The sequence below is a fragment of the Camelus ferus genome, chromosome 6, assembly GCF_009834535.1.
Source record: "Camelus ferus isolate YT-003-E chromosome 6, BCGSAC_Cfer_1.0, whole genome shotgun sequence".
NCBI classification, from domain to species: Eukaryota; Metazoa; Chordata; class Mammalia; order Artiodactyla; family Camelidae; genus Camelus; species Camelus ferus.
The window spans coordinates 53,647,939-53,667,721 of record NC_045701.1 but is presented as its reverse complement, the minus strand read 5'-3'; the positions used below and the strand labels follow the sequence as shown (position 1 = coordinate 53,667,721).

Below are 19,783 nucleotides of genomic sequence, written 5' to 3'. Positions count from 1 at the left end.
TGAACCTAAGAATCTATATTTTTAACCAGCTCTCCGTATGCTTCTAAATATACTCTAATACTTGAGGCCACTTCATGAGGGCCTCAGTCTACCTCTTTATCCATGATTTGTGAATATGGAAGTTTCTACCACAATAAGGATCTCATTTCAGCACAACTGACGATATAGCCAGAGACTAGTCGTTACTAATTCACTTAGTCTTAAAATAACAGAGGAACGTAGATAATTGGCCTCAGGATTCGTTCATTAAATGTTCCCATGAATAGACTGTATTCAGTGAATGAATCCTTCAGAAATATGGATTGCTGCTTAGAGCTTTGAAAGGTAACTAAGTGATTCAGAAGTTCTGCTTACTTTGTATAAAACATCTCTAAAGGTTAGCATCAAAATCTGATCATTAATATTTGTAAATTGATGACCTAAGTGTATTTAAAGTCAGACTAGTTGTTCTGTACCCAAAGATTTTTCTATCTACATATAGAAGTTGTTATCACTACTCATTTTAAATACATATATATGCGTATGTCATTGTTTTTGTTGTGTTTTGGAGGTAGTGTATGTATTTACATATAAACGTATTCTATCTTATTCTTATGTATAAATGAGACTATAAACATCACCTCCCTCTGATCATGTTTTCAGCACTGAATTGAGGATGAGGGGAAGGTGGAACTTCAGTTTTCAACATAATAGTGATGATTAACTTTCCCCTGCTGGATAATAGTAGTAATGTAAGGTAATCAATGTTAATCCATTTCTACAAAAGATATTATGCACATTCTGTTTATTTATTCAATATTTGTTGTTTATTTATTCAATATTTGTTGGTTCCAGGCTGTATTCTAGACATGCAATACTGCAGTGAAAAAAGGGACAGGTGAAAGCCTCTGCTCATGTAGAGCTTGGTGGAGCTCCAAATTCTAGGGATTCCCAAACTGAATTCATTTGTATCTGCCCAAAGACCCTAGTTTTTTGAGTAAATATTTATTAGCAAATTTACGACATTGATTTCAGGTGCCATGCCCGTTATTTTCCTGCTCTTCTAATTCTTGGTGACTTTCAGCTTTTCACATTTGATGAACGGCATTCAATATAGATGCAGATAGTAGTCTCGTTTTAAAGTTTATAGTTAGAACACTTATTTAAATAAAATATCATTTCTGGTTTCAGTATCATATCAATAAACTGTCGATCATGACATCAGAGAATCATTTGAACAACAGTGACAAAGAAGTTGATGAAGTTGATGCTGCGCTTTCCGACCTGGAGATTACTTTGGAAGGGGGTAAAACATCAACAATTTTGGTAGGCTGAATCTTTTACCTCCTAATTTAGTTTGAATTGATGCTTACACTTTTTTGTGGAGTTAGGTTTTCATGAAGTATTTGGGGGACACAGAGAAATGCTTACTGCTTTAGAGAATACAGGCATCAATTTTCCAGAAGCTTTCAGGGGAATTATTAGAATTAATATGGTTCTAGTTTCTAGTGCTTCCAACACAGTAAAGATAGATCTTCTGATATTCTGTATGTTCTCTTACAAGCAGAGGAAGGGTTCATCTCAAGTCACGGTAAAATCCATTTAGTGATCTCCAAATTTGAAATATTATTTAAAAGAAAGAAAGAAAGAAATAAAAATAGATCTCAGGAGAATTTTTAAATGCTTAGGAATTGGTTATTGCAGAAGAGACATTTATCTCAGGGTTGTTATGATTTACAAAATTTCCAGATGCAGCTACAGTTTTAGCTATACTAGAATTAACCATATATTGTGGGTTGTATAAGTTGCAATTTTGATCAAATTTTTAATACCTTTTTATGCCGTTTGAAAATGCCATTGTTCTATATGGCCATATAATATGATTGTACCTTTAAAATCTTTATAAATCTATATTGTATGTTATTTTGCTTGTTTATTGAATGATTTCTTGATATCAGATACTAAACATTAGAGTTTCAAATTTAAATCATTTGTCTTTTTCTTTTTTTATTGTTTTCTTAGGGTGACATCACTTCCATTCCTGAACTTGCTGACTATATTAAAGTTTTCAAGTAAGTACAAAAAGGGGAGGGATTCCAAATATTAATAAATGTCAATATTATAGTCATGTTCACATTTTTGAAATTTACTGTAAGTGACTGATAAAAGCATTTACCAGTTAGATGAACACTAAAGTATAATGAGGGAAAATAACCATCTTTACCAAGTTAAAGTTGCATTACTCATTAAGTTGTTTTATCTGATGAACATTTTCTTAACCCGGGGGGATTGTGTAACCTAGATGGATTGCTTCACGTAGGTTCTGAAATGTACAGTGGCATGTCAGTATAAAGCATCCCCTCTGGGGGAAAGCAGGACCCAGTGAACTGCTATTGTCGTGGTTATTTCCTTGTTCAGAGCCCCAGAATCTACTGAATTGTATACATTGGTTCATGGGACATTTTATAACAAGGTTCTAGTGTATTTTATCTAGACAGTTAAACAGTCTAGTCATATTCCACAGACTCAAGAGACCTAGGCATTAAGGCAGAAAGGGGAAAAGAGGTGATATGGAATGTAAAACATAAAGTCATTATGGAATAAACCATTTACTCTGGCTAAACATTACAGCCCCATATGTGTAACATTTCTGAGCTAATGGCACGATTTCACGTGCCGCTCCCTACCTCCGCTTTGTTCTCCCTTTACACACCTTTTTCATCTACCTGTACCTTGCTTATCCTCTTCCTCATGACTGCTCTTCTTCATGTTTGACACTGGAGTGGCAAGTTAAAGTCACCACTGGAATATATCCCTGAGAGATAAGTACTTCCCTCACTTCAGTCTTCCCAGGTAAATGTGCTTGTTTAGAGAGGCTCCAGAGGTTTCCCTGCAGACACCACGAACCTGGTGTCCTTCCAACTACTGACATTTACTTTTGACATTGACGTTTACATTACCTTTATTTTTCCTGTCCTTTCCATGTGACCTGCTAGTGATAGAGACGGCTACAACGGACAGAAGTGCTGGAATGTTGGCCCTCTGTCTTTATTGGCCCACTCACTGTAAGATTGACGGAGAAAGAAGGGGCAAATCCAGTAACAGCAACATTGAATATAACACACTGGCCAGTAGGGAACTGAATTCAGCATATGTAAAACTTGGCCTCTCAGACTTAACACTGTGAAACTTGGCTGCTAAAACACAGCATTGATAAAGTGACTTCAAGGTGTTTTTTTTCTCCTCATTCTATTTGACACATAGGCCAAAGAAGCTGACTCTAAAAGGTTACAAGCAATACTGGTGCACCTTTAAAGACACATCTATCTCTTGCTATAAGAGCAAAGAAGAATCCAGTGGCACACCAGCTCATCAGATGAACCTAAGAGGTGAGGAGAGCCTTGGAATGACCAGTATTGATGGTGGAATATCTATTAGCTAATATTCCACAAACTTCATTTTGCTGGGGGGAAAGTTTTTTTTTTAATACTTTGTTTACTCCTTTAGGTACTTTTTTATGTTTAGTATTCAATTTCACATGAATATTTGGTTGTAATCTCTGTACAGTCCTCAGTTGAAGCAGGTGATTCTACTTTTATCCAATTTATGGTGTTTCTTTTCTGTTCTTTACCATTAGGACATTGAGGTTGTCCTCATTCTGCAGGAACCACCTGCTTGTCTGTTTCAGATTCTGCCTCATTTTCGTCTGTGCTGTAGTCGTCATCTCCCAGTTTCTGCTGCTTTCTCCCTTTATCATCAGCATCCCACTCCTCTTCCTCACCTTCACTGGTGACAAGCTGTTCTGTCTCAAGTCCTCGTCTCTTGGTTTCCTGGCTCACCAGCAGGTTGGCTGGCACCCGCAGGGTTTGGCCGTGTTCCTACCCTTTCCACCACCTCTTCCCTGCACATTTATGTCATCAACATTGCTCTCGTCCTGGACCCTGGGGCAGCCCCAGGATACTCCTCTGAGGCTTTTAGCTGACAACTTGAATATCACTGGTTTCCTCTTGTCTCTTCAAACCAAAGCTGTCTCAGAACAGGGGCTGGTGTTTCAGGCACACGTTGCTGGACATGTTTCCTCGCCCTTGTGGCAGCTGTGGCAGGCTTGCTTCCTGTGGCCCGGACTGAGCCTGGCCGAGGCCTTAGAGCTACTGGCTCTGGTCTTTATTTTTCCGTTCAGGTCTTTGGCATTGCAGCGCCATTTCAGCGTTAGCGACTTCCGTGGGCTCTTCGCGCTGCTCCCGCAGCACTTGCAGGTGCTGGGTGCCCTGGCTCGGGTCGTAGGAGAACTCCCTCTCCAGGTTGGTCTGGCTCTTCTGCAGCTGGGGCCGTCCTGCTGCCTCTTTCTGTGGTTCTCCGCACAGTCTTCAGCTCGGCTTGTAGGTTGCCGGTGAGCCTCTCACTTGCGGTGATACTATTTTAAACTGCCTGGCTCGCACACAGTTTAGATACCACTTCATCCAGAAAGCTGTGCCCCTGAGAACTGCTCTCCCACAGGCTCACGCAGCACTCACTGCACCCGTGGCACCCAACCTGCTTGGTGGAGGATGCAGTTGATTGGCTCCTCACTGTTCCACACTCCTTTTTCTGTGCCTTCCCTCACAGCACAAGCTCAGAGACTAAAATACATTTTCCAGACTCATTTCCAGTGAAATTTAGATTCCCATCAGATGCATTCTTGTGAGACTTGAATTCCCAACTGAGTTAAGGGGATGGAGAGGCAGTTGAGAAAAGAGTTGGTGAGTGGGCACTTCCAGGCTCTGAAGTTACATCTCTACATCTGCAGTCTTAATTTTTCTTAGTATATTGTACATTAGAGTATTTTTAGTATATTTCAACCAAATGTCCAAGTTTCTACCCTGTCTCTGTTCTGCCCAGTAGTCATCCAAACTATTGCTTTATAGTTGTGCACATTTTAAGAAAAACAGAAAACCTCTTACCTGGGTAGAAGATTGCTATGCCTATGTGCTTAACATCTGTAATTTTCCTAAAACTTTTAGTCAGACTCACTGCCTCCCCTTCTGAGTCATGAGTCTAACTTTTGGGGCTCTACCATTTTTACTTTCAGAATCCATGGCAGCTCTCCTCTTACTTCCCTTCTAAGCTGCCCAGGACAGCTCAGATTATATGCCCTTGATTTAGAGACTTAATCTGTCTTTGGCCCCAGTTTTCTCTGTCCCTGTTATATCCTTGTTCTTTTCCCTGTATGACTGAGAAGTCAAGTCCTGGTGTGGAGCACAGCTTACAAGGTGCCCTAATCCCAGTTCTCCCAAGTCCTCCCAGAGGAGCACTTTTCCTACACACTGGTGAAGGTAACACTAGCCTAAGAATCAGATGGCCCAGATTCTGCTCTGCCACTAAACAAGCCCTGTGACTTTGGGAAAACAGCCTGTCTGGACTTAAGTGTCTTCCTCTGAGTAATGAGAGTGTTGGACTAGATGCTGTCTAAGTCCCCTAAGATACCTAAAATGCAAAGTGCATTTCAGCAGATGAACAGGTAATAGTTGCATCCCTCATGTTTAGAGCAGGTCAGGAAATAAACAACTGCAAGTCGGGCAATAAATAGTACTTTAAAAGTACGTAATAGGTCAGAGGAGCAAAGAGGTGAGGGTGCTGTATCACTTAGCCTTCAGTGACGGTGGAGAGAATTAGGAGACTTCATGAGGAAAATACAGAGTTAAGATCGGATCCAAAAGAGAACATTGTGACCCGTGGAAGGAAGGAGAAGTGGGTAAAGGAGGCTGGAGAAAATGATCGGCAACCACAGGGGGACTTGTGCTGCTGGAATGTGGAGCTGAAAGGGGAGGATGAATACTTCCTTCATAGCTGCTGAATCAGATTCCTGTTAACATGAGAGCTAACAGCAGAAGAAACTAGCAGGAATTAGAGGATAAAAATGTTAAGGAGATTGTTTTTTAAACTGGCAGCAATGAAGTGACACTGAAAGATTATTAACATGAAAATGATAGGATCCATCATATTTATACTGGCTACAGTATTGAGTAATTTTAGAGCAGTGATAAGTGATGCAAATTGAGTTTATCAATTCAGGTGGAGGGTGCAACTTCAGTAGATACTGAGGAAGTTCAATCACAGACATGATGATTGACTTGGGAGAGGCTAGGGGAGGGACTTGATTCTGGCCTGTGGAGTTGGGTGGGTAGGGCCATATTGAGATTGAGGATATAGAAGAGCTGACTTTGGGGAGAAAGATGAGTTTAATTTAATTGGGGTTTTAAAAATTTGAGGTGTCTGTGGGATATCTTGTTTGGAGAGATTCATGCTCCAGGTACTGATGTGGTAGCAGCTAGTATTAATGGTAAACGTAGCCATTGGAATAGCTGTTTACAATATGAAAAGGCTAAGAACAGAACCCTGCAGGACACCCACAGTTAAGGGATAGGGCAGATTAGAGGAAAAGGAACTTGGAGGGGGAACAAAGAACAACAATAAAAATGCTTAGGAAGACCATGGAAATGAGGTATGATGGAACTTAAGATAAAAGTTGTTTTAAAAAGGATAGAGTAGTCAATAGTGTTAAACGCTACAGAAAAGTAACAAACATAGTAACAAAGCCTCCATAGGATTTAGCCACATGGAGATGATTAGTGGCCTTGATTAAGGACGGATTCAGCAGATTTCAGTGAGGTTTTGAGTATGGGAGCCAAAGTACAGTCATTGAGAAGTAAACAGGAAACAAAGATAGCTTTTTGATGAACCTTATCTGTGACAGGGAAGGAGGAAAGAGGGCAGTAACAGAAGAGATAGGTTTAAACTGGAGGAGAGAGGCCTTTTATGACTTAAGATGAGAGAGACTGGAAGTTAAATGCTGATGGAGACGTCACAGTAGAAAGGGAAGGGAGGTGGAAGGGGAGGATCTCTGTGATGGAGCAAGGTTCCTGATGGGTGGTAGAAAACTAAGCCCACTCGGGTAGGAGAGCCTTAGGAGGGACACTGCTTCCACGGTGTGGAAGTGAGGGCAGCTAGCTTTATCTGCTATGGTGGCAGGAAGTCGGGGGACCTCACTACTGATTGATGACTTTCGTGTTATTGGAAGAACTACAGGTGAGGTTGTACCATGGGAGTGAGTGCCATAGGAGGCCTGAGAAGATTTGAAATAAACATTGTTGAGAATGTCTGTAAACACAGAGGATTCCAAGTGTCAAGGGCCAGGTCAGGAAATTTGGGCATAAATAAATTTGACATAATAAGGGGTCGAGAACAGTCTAGAACCCAAATCTGTCTGAGTGCAGGGCTCTTCTCCACTGTATTCTACTGGTCACTACTTACTTATGTTGACCTTTGCCCCATTGTCTAACTGGGTATACATTCAGTAAATCTATGTTCTCTCCTGCAAAGCTACCAGCAACTGGTTAACAGAATTGCATTTTTTTTTGGTCTATAAATGTATGTATTCTGGAAGACTTGCCAGTAAAGTGAAATTCTGAATGCTAGTTACTGTCATACTGACTTCCCAAGTATATAAAGTTTATGTTACCTTCTATACCAGATGAACTCCTAAAATATTGTGCATACAAGTTAATTTATGAATTGAGTCATATCTACAAAGAAATGACTTTAAGAAACCATTTCTGTTCAGATGGTCACCATCTGAATTGGAGGGTTCACTTAAGTATTGCAGCACTCTGGAACTGTGGAGGGAGGCCTGGGCCCGGGAGCATCCAGCAGACTCAGGAGAGACTGGGTTTCCCTCCCCCTGTGCCGGCAGGCTCCTCCCTTCCACACCAGTAGGAGGGGGGAGCAGCAGAGTCCTGAGGAGGCCCTCGTGTAGGACTCTAGCTCCAATTGGCTAATCCCCCATCATGTACCCTTTTTTTAAGGATATCATAAAAGTCGTTTATTCTGACGAAAACACAAGTTAGAGTTTAATTACAGAAAGATACTTAAAAATCCCTGTACATTTAGAAACTTAAGACAAAAATCCCAAATAACTTAAGATTCAAAGAACTGAATGATATTAAAACAAAACATATAAAACTAGTGGGTTGGAGTGCAAGTGTTTTTGGTAAAATATCCTTTTAATAGACTCTTTCCTTCTCTTCTCAGCCAGGTTTTATGAATTGTGAAAACCAAAAACTCTGTGCAGTTTTGTCTCTTGTATATTAGCTCTGATTCTTTGCACCACTCCAAAGGAAATTACTTAGCATAAAGAATTTGTTTCCTGATTAATAGATTCCATGACAGCAAATTCAACATGTTAAGATGCCATACAATGAGGGCTGCGTATATTGGCTTGGGATTTCTTAAGAGTAAATTTGACCATTTTAATAATTTTTTATTACAGGGTGTGAAGTTACCCCAGATGTGAACATTTCAGGCCAGAAATTTAACATTAAACTCCTCATTCCAGTTGCAGAGGGCATGAATGAAATCTGGCTTCGTTGTGACAATGTAAGTTTTCTCATTAAAAGTAAACCTCAATTTTCGTTGGTCCCTAGTGAGTTAACCATTCATTCTTACACTTTATACTCAAAGGACCCATCATTTCAGACTTCAACATTTCTTTGCAACAGGAAAAACAGTATGCACATTGGATGGCAGCCTGCAGATTGGCCTCCAAAGGCAAGACCATGGCGGACAGTTCTTATAACTTGGAAGTTCAAAATATTCTTTCCTTTCTGAAGATGCAGCATTTAAATCCAGATCCTCAGTTAATACCAGAGCAGATCACAACTGATATAAACCCTGAATGTTTGGTGTCCCCTCGCTATCTAAAAAAGTACAAGAACAAGCAGGTACGTGATTCGTTTTACTTCATCTACTGTTTTCTGCTAAGGTTTGTTTTGCAATTTTCTGTATATACTTCAGTTTCTCTTCTTAAAACGTTTTAGTCTTAATTGGTAGTCTTAATTTCGTATCAGTTGGTTAAAATACAAAATAGGAAATAAATAGCCTTCAGGCAGTTAAACTGGTCATTTTAAAAAAGTTTTGTTATCTTAATAGGACAGATAATTAGGTGGAATAGTTAGGTGCACATGTATCCTAAACAGCCTGAGGAAATCACTCTGCTAACAGGATGTTCTTTCAGGGAATTGAACATGGTCTTACTGCTTTGTGCTCCTTAATTCATAGTCTTATTCATAATATAAAGTAAGTCTGATGTAAAGCACAGCCAGCATTTCCCAGTCAAATCTGTGATGACTCTTCTTGCTGTCAAAACTGACTTTTCCAGCTTTGGAAATAAACTTTACAAGGGTAGGAATAGTCCACATTTTAACATAGTCTTTCCTTAACATTTACAGTCAAAACCTAAGCAAGATTTGTGTAACGTGACAAAGTTTGGTAAATTTTCATTGAAATTCACTGCTTTTGCTCACTCTGTTGAGAATTCCTTTCCTGGAAATTAATACCATAAAAGGATTGCTATTTAGGAAAACAGCTCTTCAGTATAACATACAAGGTTCTTTGCAGGGGAGTTTCACTTGGGATAGCCCCCAGTATTCTCTACACCCAGCATCATGCCATAAAAGGAAAAGGCGTTTGGTTTGGGAGAGGGGTAAAGAAGACCTTTAAAATAAATATTTCATTTTTATAAATATTTCATTTTTACCTAGTTTCATTTTTATCTCTGTTAAGGGGTATTTTTGAAACATACTCGAAAAGGCCCAATGATATACCCAGAACATTTATTACTACTTAACTTTAAATAGAATGTTTATCATATGGGTCTGAAATCACTGAGCTAGAAATGCTCAGAAGTTTTAATCACCAGATACTTGTCTTTAAGAGGCTGTGTTAGCTACAGGGAAATTGTTTATCCAGCAGTCATACAATGTGGGAGTAGTAAGGAATGGAGGAAATGCTGCCCTGGGGAGCTTTGTGGAATGTAGAGTGTAAGTTAAAAAGAGAAAGTGAATCAAGTACTAATTTTTTTATTCTTAGGTATTTCATTTAAAAATTATTTGTAAAGAGACTTGTTTCTACAAGTGGATTCATTTGCCTTCAAAGGCAAGGAATAGTTCCCTATCTTAGCGATCTTATCATTTCACTATCAGGTATCAGGAAAAAAAGATTTAAAGTATAATTATGAAGACTGCCAAATGTTGGTTTAGCTGTCAGACAGGTATTGAATTTTTTCACAGAAGCCTTTAAAGTGATAGTTTCCACTTTAAAAAGATAGTTTTCTATCCCTGAGTTCTTGACTAGTCAGCTGAAAATTCTGTTGAGGACAAAGAATGTGTGACTGTCTTTAACTGGCAGGATGGCAGTAGGTGTGTGGTCCAAGGGCAAGGATCTTTCTAGCCTGTCTTCCACGCTGGCATCTTATCAAATGCACATTCTTTTTTAATTCTCCTTTCCCTAACTGACTTTGAGGTTGCTGCTAGAAGGTAGAGACTGAGTACTGCTCTGACACCTCGTGAGTGCCAGTAGGCAGGAGTTTGGTTGCTCTTGTGGGTCAGGTGCTGTGCTATCACCGGTCACAGTGCTCAGTAATTATTAAACTACATAATCCAGTGGCCCTCAGGAGTCAGGCCTTGGGGTCATCAGCCCTACCAGGGCATAAAGTCTTTGGGGTCCATCAATATAGCCTTTGTTATATTTAATCTACTTTAATTCCTCAAAACTATTGAGTTAATTAAACTTGCTATGGATATTTTTATGTAAATATGACTCCCAACCTGGATTTTCACGTTAAAGAAAAGAATTGTTCTACATCTTATCCATGTTAATCCAAGTTGAAATGGACTGGTATGTTTATAGCCACCACTTCTAGTGTAGTGTATGGCATATTTTTATTTTCCCTTCCAGGAAAAAGGATGCAAAAAACAGATGGTAATTGAGGGGTTTGCTTTTCTTGTATAAATAAACAGTATGGTCACTGCACTTATTTTATGCCTTCAACTTATTTCTGAAAAGCGGTGCATGGATCATATTATCTGACTCAATATGAGACCTTAAAGGCTTTCGGATATTAATTTTTATTTTGCTACTAAAATAATTAGCTTCACCCTAACCAGTAAGAACTGGTATAGGAGGGGGAAAAGGTTATTTGCTCTTTCTGTTTTCTCCCTACAAACTTCTACCCTTAATTTTAGTAACACTTAACAATCTAAAATAATATGGAGTGTTTCTGAGTATTCTAAATGGAAAATAATCACTGCTTTCTCATTTTCATGCTTGCATTTACTTTGCTTGGTTTCCACCTAAAGTAATTTTTTTGCATGGTTTTTGGCTGGAATTTGGTTTGCAGGTTACCACAGCTTTTTCTTTGCTTCATTGCCATTTTTTCTGATTGCCTTTTTTTCTTTCTGCTTCCTTTTTCTTTTCTTCGCATTGCCATCTACAGCCAGGCTATATAAGAGATTTGGTAAGTTCTCCATATTTACCAAAAAGAAAAAAGAAAGAAAAATATTTAAAGCCCTAGCCAGTCTCCCTTCATGGGTTAATTTCCTTCTGCTCCTGGGTAGAGCAGTCACTCCAAAAGTGAGTGTAATTTAAATTAAAAATTAACTTTTCTAATGATTTCTTCAGAAAAATTTTTAAAATACTGTGATTTCAAGTACTTTAAAGCTGCTAAAATATATTCCTGTTAGAAACTTGTCTTCCAGGTACTCATTCTGATCATATATCTTGTTGCTGAATTTAAGACTCATCATATACATGAGGCTTAGAACATGTGGTTTTATAAAGCAGTATCATACGTGTGTGTACTTGGAATATGTCTCAAGAATGGCAGTTATGTACTCTTAATAGTACTTACTGTTTCTTGACATAGAAACTGAGGTTTATTTTGAAAAGTCATTATTTTACTAAAATTTCCACATAGCTTCAGATATTTTCTAATTCCAACTCTTACAATACATAATTTTGAGGTGGGGGGCATGTAATTCAATTTTTTAATCTTTTGATTCTGCCATGAAAGAATAATATCTAACGGTAAAAATGATGTTTAATCACGTTCAGATAACAGCAAGAATCTTGGAGGCCCATCAGAATGTAGCTCAGATGAGTCTAATTGAAGCTAAGATGAGATTTATTCAAGCTTGGCAGTCATTACCAGAATTCGGCATCACACACTTCATTGCAAGGTCAGTGGTTCTGCTAAGCCCCTGTATGTAAACCTTAACCTGTGCTTATTTTTGCTTAATCTACTTCATGTAATTAGAAATTAAACATCTACCTACTGAGACCCATGAGCCTCTTATATATTAAATTTTTAAAATGTGGGAATGTATTTCCTATACATATAATTTTTTCATGAAAAACTTAAAATGATTGCATTTGTTTTTACTCACGTAAGAACAGCACTTTTTTTTAGAATTAAAAAGCACATATCTTAAGTTAGAGGTCAAGATGGCAGAGTGGTAGGAGCATGAGCTTGCCTCTCCTCACGATTACAAGGAAACCACAACTAAATGCTAAACAACCATCGAAAAAAACTGGAACCTAGCAATAAAGATCTTCTGCAACTGAAAACATAAAGAGGGAACCACAGCAGGACGGTAGGAGGGGCGTGCTCGCGATATAATTGGGCCCCAAACCCCCCACCCCCGTGGGCGACCCACAAGCTGAAGATTTGTTAAGTCGCAGAGGCCCTCCCACAGGAGTGAGAGCTCTAAGCCCCACGTCAGGCTCCCCAGCTCGGGTCCCGGCATTGGGAAGAGAAGGAGACCCCAGGACATCTGGTTTTGAAGGTCAGGGGGCTTGGCTCCAGAAGCCTCACAGGCCTGGAGGAAACGGAGACTCCATTCACTTCAGAAGCATGCACCACGTGCACCAGGTCCAAGGCAGAGGCAGTGATTTCACAGGAACCTGGGCCAGACCTGCCTGCTGGATTTGGAGGGTCTCCTGGGGCCGTGGGGGACGGCTGCGGCTCACCCAGGGGACATAAAAGCTGGTGCAGACATTCCGGGAGTATTCGCCTACATGAGCTTTCCTGGAGGCTGACATCTTGCTTGGATCATTAGCATCAAGACCGAGCCCCACCCAACAGCCTGTAGGGAAGCCTCGGGCCAAACAACATAAAGTCTGAGAACACAGCCCCACCCATCAGCAGACCTCCTAACCCACAAAGGCCTCTGGACACAGCCCTACCCACCAGAGGTCCAGGACCAAGCTTCACCCAGCAGTGGGCAGGCACCGGCTCCTCCTGCCAGGAACCCCGCATAAGCCTCTAGTCCAGCCTCATCCACCAGGGGCAGACGCTAGAAATAAGAAAACAATAATCCCAGAGTCCTTGGAAGGAATCCGCAAACACATAGACAGACAGTATGAGGCGGGGCAAAGGAATATCCCACAGGCCAAGGCACAAGATAAAATCCCAGAAGAAGAAGTAAGTGATGAGGAGATGGGTAACTTATCTGAGAAAGAGTTTAAAGTAATTATGGCCAAGGTGTTCAGAGAACTCAAGACGAGTATAGATGCACAGAGTGAAGTTTTTAGCAAAGAGTTGGAAAATATAAAGAATACCTGAACAGCTGAAGAATAAAATCACTGAACTGAACAACACACTAGAAGGAACCAGGAATAGACTAAATGAGGCAGAAGAACGGATCAGTGAGCTAGAAGACAGATTAGTGGAAATCACTACTTCAGAACAGAAAAAAGAATAAAAAGGAATGAGGACAGTTTAAGAGAACTCTGGGACAACATGAAGCGCTCATATTCTGGGACATTATACGGGTCCCAGAAGGAGAAGAGAGAGAGAAAGGACCTGAGAAAATTTTGGGAGAGAGAATAACTAAAAACTTCCCCAACTTGGGAAAGGAAACAGTCACCCAAGTCCTGGAAGCACAGAGAGTACCACACAGAATCAACCCAAAGAGGAACACACCAAGGCACATAGTCATCAAATTGACAGCAATTAAGGATAAGGAGAAAATTAAATTAGCAAGAGGAAAGCAACGAATAACATACAAGGGAACTGCCATAAGGTTATCAGCTGATTTTTCAGCAGAAACTCTACAGGCCAGAAGGGAGGGGCGTGATATATTTTAAGTGATGCAAGGGGGAAACTTACAACTAAGAATACTCTATCCAGCAAGGCTCTCGTTCATACTTGATGGAGAAATCAGAAGCTTCACAGGTAAACAAAAGCTGAAAGATTTCAGCACCACCAAACCAGCTTTACAGCAAATGTTAAAGGACCTTCTCTAGTCATCAAACCATGAAAAGAGAACAAAAAGAAAGAAAAAAAAAAGACCTACAGAAAGATTGCTTTGGCTGTTGGGGGTCTTTCATGTTTCCTTCCAAATTTTGGAATTGTTCTAGTTCTGTGAGGAATGTCGTGAGTATTTTGATGGGGGTTATGTTGGCTCTGTGGGTTGCTTTGGGTAGTGTGGCCATTTTGATAGTGTTGATTCTTCCAATCCAAGAGCACAAGAAATCCTTCTATTTCTTTGTGTCATTCCGGTTTTCAGAGTATAGGTAACCTCCTCGGTTATTTATTTCTAGGTATTTTGTTGTTTTTGATGTAATGGAAATGTGTCTGCCAGTTACAAAATTCTGGTTTTTGAAGTGAAAGAAAAGTGAAGGGCCACAAATGGCAAAATATCCTTTTTTATGGGTGATTTGTATTCCATTACACACACACATACATATATATATACACACAAGCATGTGCTGTATCTTCATTGTCTATTCAGCTGTTGATGTGCACTTGGGATGATTCCATGTCTTGGCAATTATAAATAACGTTGCTGTTAATAGCAGGGTATATCTTTTTGAGTTAATTCTTATTTTGTGGTTGGCTTTATTCCTTTGATAACTATAAGTTTAAAAACTAGAGCTAAACGTTCTTAGAAACAATGAACAGTACATACATGTAAATTAAAAAATACATGTGCAGTAAAAAAAAAAACCATCAAGCCATGAAAGCCATAGAAGAAACTTAAAAGACATATTACTAAATGAAAGAAGCCAGTCTGAAAAGGCTACAAACTGTACGATTCCAACCAAATGACATTCTGGAAAAGGCACAGCTACAGAAATAATAAAAAGATCATGGTTTCCAGGGGGTTGGGGAGAGGGAGGGAGGGAGGGAGGAGTGAACAGATGGAGCATAAAGGATTTTTAGGGCAATGAAATTATTCTGTATGATACTATAGTGGCTACATGTCATTACACATTTGTCAAAGCCCATAGAACGTACAATATCAAGAGTGAACCCGAATATGAACTATGGACTTTGGTTGATAATAACAGGCCCATGTTGGTTCACCAATTGTACCAAATATGCCACACTGATGACGGATGTTGAGGGAGTATACATGTGTGGGTGGGGAGGGCTATGTGCAAACTCTGTATTTTCTGCTCAGTTCTGTTGTGAACCTGAAACTGTTCTAAAAGAATAAAGTCTACTAAATATTTTTTTTAAAAAGAGCACATATCTTGCAGAAAAACAGACCACCATGTCCCCTCCACCCCCAATGTGTTTTAAAACATTTATGTATGTTTTTAATGTTGTAGGTTCCAAGGGGGCAAAAAAGAAGAACTCATTGGAATCGCATACAACAGACTGATTAGGATGGATGCCAGCACAGGAGATGCAATTAAAACATGGCGTTTCAGTAACATGAAACAGTGGAATGTAAACTGGGAAATAAAAATGGTAAGCTCTGATGCTACTTGAACACATATATAGTCCTTCTGCTAAAAATGAATGAATTAGGAAGAAAAAGGCTTATAAATTCTGAAGATTATTTGTACCATTACCTCTTAGAGTATAAAACAGTTATTTCTATTCATTTGCCACTTAAACTTGCCCGTTTCTTAACTAGCCTAGTTACTGAATTCTAAGAACATAATACATTATTCTCTTGCCTTTCTATTACATTGTCCTGTAGCAGGTAAGTCCTTTCACTCAGAGAGAGCAGCTACTCTTCATTGATGCCCACTCTGTGCCAGGCATGATACTAGGTGCTTTACATTTGTTCCCTATTTCTGAACCTCACTTCAGCCCTGTAAGGTAGACGGATTATCCCTGCTTTACAAATGAGGACACGAAAATTGAGAGGACTGAGGGCCGTCATTGTCCACGACCACACACTTAGTAACAGAATCAAGATTCAAACCCGGATACTTAGGGCTCTGAAGCCTGGCCCATCTATGTGTCGTGCTACCCCTAGCCTCGGAGTACATGACTACCAGTCTTTTACTAGTAAGTCATTTGTTTTACGGTCATTGGATTTGTTGTATTAATTTCGATTACTTCATAGAATCTTGTATTTCTGAAATATTCAAACATGATACCTAAAGGTTAAATATCTAAAGCAAATGTTAAATATAACACAGGAAGTAGGTTTTCTCCCAGGACTTGAAGAGAGACGTTCTCATTAATTGAATCACCAGAGACCATTTGGGAACTTAATGACCTAAGCCCCTTGCATTCAGTCTTCCTTTTCAGAACATGAAAACTGAAAAGGAGTGGGGGAAGGGCTAGTACACTTTAGTCTTTTGGACTTGAAGGCATTATTAGTTTAAGATGAAAAAAATATCTGAGAATCTCATTTTGCGATAAGGACAGGCCTGAAATAGAACAGCCTCACTTGGACCCACCATCTGGAGTGTTGCTGGGACTGAGTTCTGTCTTTGTTCCAGGTCACTGTCGAGTTTGCGGATGAAGTACGGTTGTCCTTCATTTGCACTGAAGTAGATTGCAAAGTGGTTCATGAATTCATCGGCGGCTACATATTTCTCTCAACACGTGCAAAAGACCAAAATGAGAGTTTAGATGAGGAGATGTTCTACAAACTTACCAGTGGTTGGGTGTGAACAGAAGTGCTGTATGATGAAACTCCACGGCCATAACAGTTATTTAACTTTAAAAGCTGTTGTTTGTTATATGCTGCTTAATAAAGTTAAGCTTGAAATTATTTTATCATGAAAAATTTTTTGCCTTACCAAACCAGTTACTATGTGCACTAACAACTATGACTATTAATCTGCTATCATGAAACAGTATATGGACTTGAATGTGGCACGTGTTCCTTGGGGCCATGAGTTGAAAACCAAAGTAGTGGGCAAGTCAGGAACAAAACATCACTGATGCAAGCTAGCCAAACTGTAAGAAATGCAAGCCATCTACTTTAAAGCTACCCAGGGCTTAACTATATGAAGTCTATTTATCATGTTTAATGCATGTATTTTAATGTATGTTTAATTTGACCTCGTATTTTTAAGATATCCTTCTGGTAGCCATTTGTCATCTGTCCCCCCGACCCCACAATAAATCAGGCCTGCAAAAGCTGCCTGGTATTTAATAATGTTGTCGTTTGATCTTGAAGGAAAATGCTATTAGTTGTTATGCTTGGTTTTTGTCTTTGAATAAGCATGTATGTATATTGTCTTGTGTTTTTATTTTTACACCATATTGTATTACAACACTTTAGTATTCACCAGCATATTCACTGTCTGCCTAAAATATGCAACTTTTGCATTACAATATGAAGTAAAGGTTTATGAAGTATGCATTTTGTGTAACTAATGTACAAACACAAATTTTATAAAATTGTACAGTTTTTTAAAAACTACTCACAACTAGCAAATGGCTTAGATGTAGCATCTGTGCATTAATTATATGCTTTTTAAAATATAATTGATGTGCAGTTTTAATATCTGCTAAATTAAGAATGACTTGGTTGTAGTCATGATTTGCCACAATGCCCTTAACTCTAATGCCTGGACTGGCCATCTTTGAGTCTGTTGCGCTGTTACAATCTGCATTGGTGCTAGTCAGCAAATTCCTAGCTCACGTAGCCCAAAAGGGTGCCAGGGAGGGGTGGATTACCAGTATTGTCCAATAATCCATGGTTTAAAGACTGTATAAATGCATTTTATTTTAAATAAAAGCAAAATCTTTTATTTAATGTTCCTTCTGTACTTCTTGTTTTTACTGTTTGCATGGCATTAACTTTGTAGAAGTGAACTTCTGCCTTTTGGGAGTGCTCTACCTACAGCTTGAGAGAACAGCTTGCTTAGTATTCTGGGTGTCAGCGGATAGACATAGTTAATCTCCACTATGGATTCTTCCACTTAAATTGAGAACCCCTCATTTTTCCCACTTAAGAATGAACTGTAAAATATTTACATGTTAGAAATATGAAAGATGAACAGACATTGTTGACTTGGGTAGGACTGGTTTTAAATAGCAAAATGACTCAGTTTAAACAAAAACATTTAGCAGGGAGAGAACTACCCCAGTGGTAGAGCACATGCCTAGCATGCACGTGGTCCTGGCTTCAATCCTCAGTACCTCCACTAAAATAAATTTTAAAAAACCAATTACCTCCTACCAACCAAAAAAATAAAAAGATAAAAACCCTACATCTTGTATGACTTTACTCCCTATTGTTACTGCTATCATAGCATCATTTAGACTCAAAACTGCAGTTCTGGACTTTCTCCTCTACCCCCTGCATCTAACCAGGCCAGGCTGCTGCTGTTTCCCTCCTGCAGCCCAGGGTCTTTCTCAGCTGCCTGCCACGATGCCCCAACCTCTTAACGCAGAGCTCAGATCACATTCTCCATGGCTTTTCTTTGTATTCTCAGGCCAGGTCATAACAGGTCTCGCTCTAAAATTTAAGAGCTTCTTCCCATTAAAAACATTTCTAATGATATGTTCCTTTTTCTCATCCTAAGCACAGGTCACCAACTTACAGTCACTTGCTTTTTAAAAGCCCGGAAATATATTCAGTCCATGGCATACCCGAGTCCTTAACGGTCCCCACGGCCTCCCCACAAGGGAGAATAACCTCTGTGCCAATTTCCCCGCCTCTGGTTTGCCCTACTGCCCTCCCAGTGGTTTCGAGATTAATTTAGCCCAGCCCAGCACCTGCTGTGTCACCTCTAATCACTCCTGGTTGCCTGCAGCGTAAAAGCTTAGAGGGCTTCCACGGGCTGTTTCCTGGCTCACATTTTTCATCATCTCCCAACAGCCTTCTGCATGTTCCACTCACCCTGGGCAGCTCCCATTCTCCAGACTCACTTTGCTGGCCCATCTGCATGTCATTTCCCAGACCTGGGATGTCTTCATCCCCAAAACTTCTAGCCTCCACATGTCCACATGTCATCTTTCTAGCATTTTAGAAATTTTCGAAAGAGCTCGGGTGTTCTTTCATCCATGAATATGTCCACATTTCCTTGTAGCCAAAATTTTTCTCTTACTCCTCTGATCTGCCATTGAATCTGGTCCTTTGTGGAACTTAAGACCAGTCATCCTTACCAGGATTGAGTATATCCTATTGCCCCTAATAAGTGATTACTTCCTTGAAGACTGGGTCTGAGCCTCATGGTTTCTAGCTAGGATCAGTTAACACATTTGTTTATTTAATATAATGATGGTTATTTTGGAAATCAAGAAATTAGTACAACTTGGGATTTTTCAGCCTCAGCATAGTTTAATATGGAGGAAACATGTGTTTTGCACACCAACTATGCATCAAGAGGCATGCCAAGCGCTTTCCCATGCATTCTCTCTATTCTGAAAATTCGTGCAATCCAACCTCTTCATTTTACAGATGAAGCTCTGAGAGGCCAAGTGACCTGTTTGGAGCCACATGGCTACAGCTGATAAGTGCCATGGCAGAGCTAGAAGTGGAACCCAGGTTCCAGCTCCTTGTCCAGTGGTGGTAAAAACAAAGCCTTCGTGAATCCTGGGGCCCCTGTCGGTAGTGGTCCCTCTACAGAGATGACATCAGTCCACAAAAAAACACTGGCCAGGCCTCCAGGGACATGGTTTCCAGTTTCAGCGCCTTGTGGACATGAAGCCATAGGACAGGAGACCCACCAATCTCCCTACCTACTCCTTCTCTTAGGCCAGCAGATTAGAGACCTGCTGGAAGCC

At 39.8% G+C, this 19,783-nt stretch overlaps 2 protein-coding genes across 8 annotated transcripts in view; one reads left to right on the top strand and one right to left on the bottom strand.

Moving 5' to 3' along the window:
• FERMT2 (fermitin family member 2) overlaps nt 1–17,807 on the top strand; it is a 72,310-nt gene extending 54,503 nt beyond the window's left edge. For 3 of the 7 annotated variants that reach the window (XM_032482053.1, XM_032482050.1, XM_032482051.1), the window contains 10 exons: nt 1,171–1,305; nt 2,002–2,051; nt 3,244–3,368; nt 8,285–8,391; nt 8,514–8,735; nt 10,750–10,773; nt 11,288–11,308; nt 11,905–12,029; nt 15,409–15,550; nt 16,540–17,807. In XM_032482053.1, the coding sequence (XP_032337944.1) occupies nt 1,171–1,305; nt 2,002–2,051; nt 3,244–3,368; nt 8,285–8,391; nt 8,514–8,735; nt 10,750–10,773; nt 11,288–11,308; nt 11,905–12,029; nt 15,409–15,550; nt 16,540–16,713 (1,125 nt within the window). In that variant the 3' untranslated portion in view covers nt 16,714–17,807. The remainder of the gene's footprint in view (nt 1–1,170; nt 1,306–2,001; nt 2,052–3,243; nt 3,369–8,284; nt 8,392–8,513; nt 8,736–10,749; nt 10,774–11,287; nt 11,309–11,904; nt 12,030–15,408; nt 15,551–16,539) is intronic. The other 4 variants (XM_032482055.1, XM_032482052.1, XM_032482056.1 and 1 more) reach the window with 2 other exon arrangements.
• Nucleotides 1–19,783, bottom strand: part of LOC116664447 — a 142,901-nt gene that overhangs the window by 69,539 nt on the left and 53,579 nt on the right. The window lies entirely within an intron of this gene.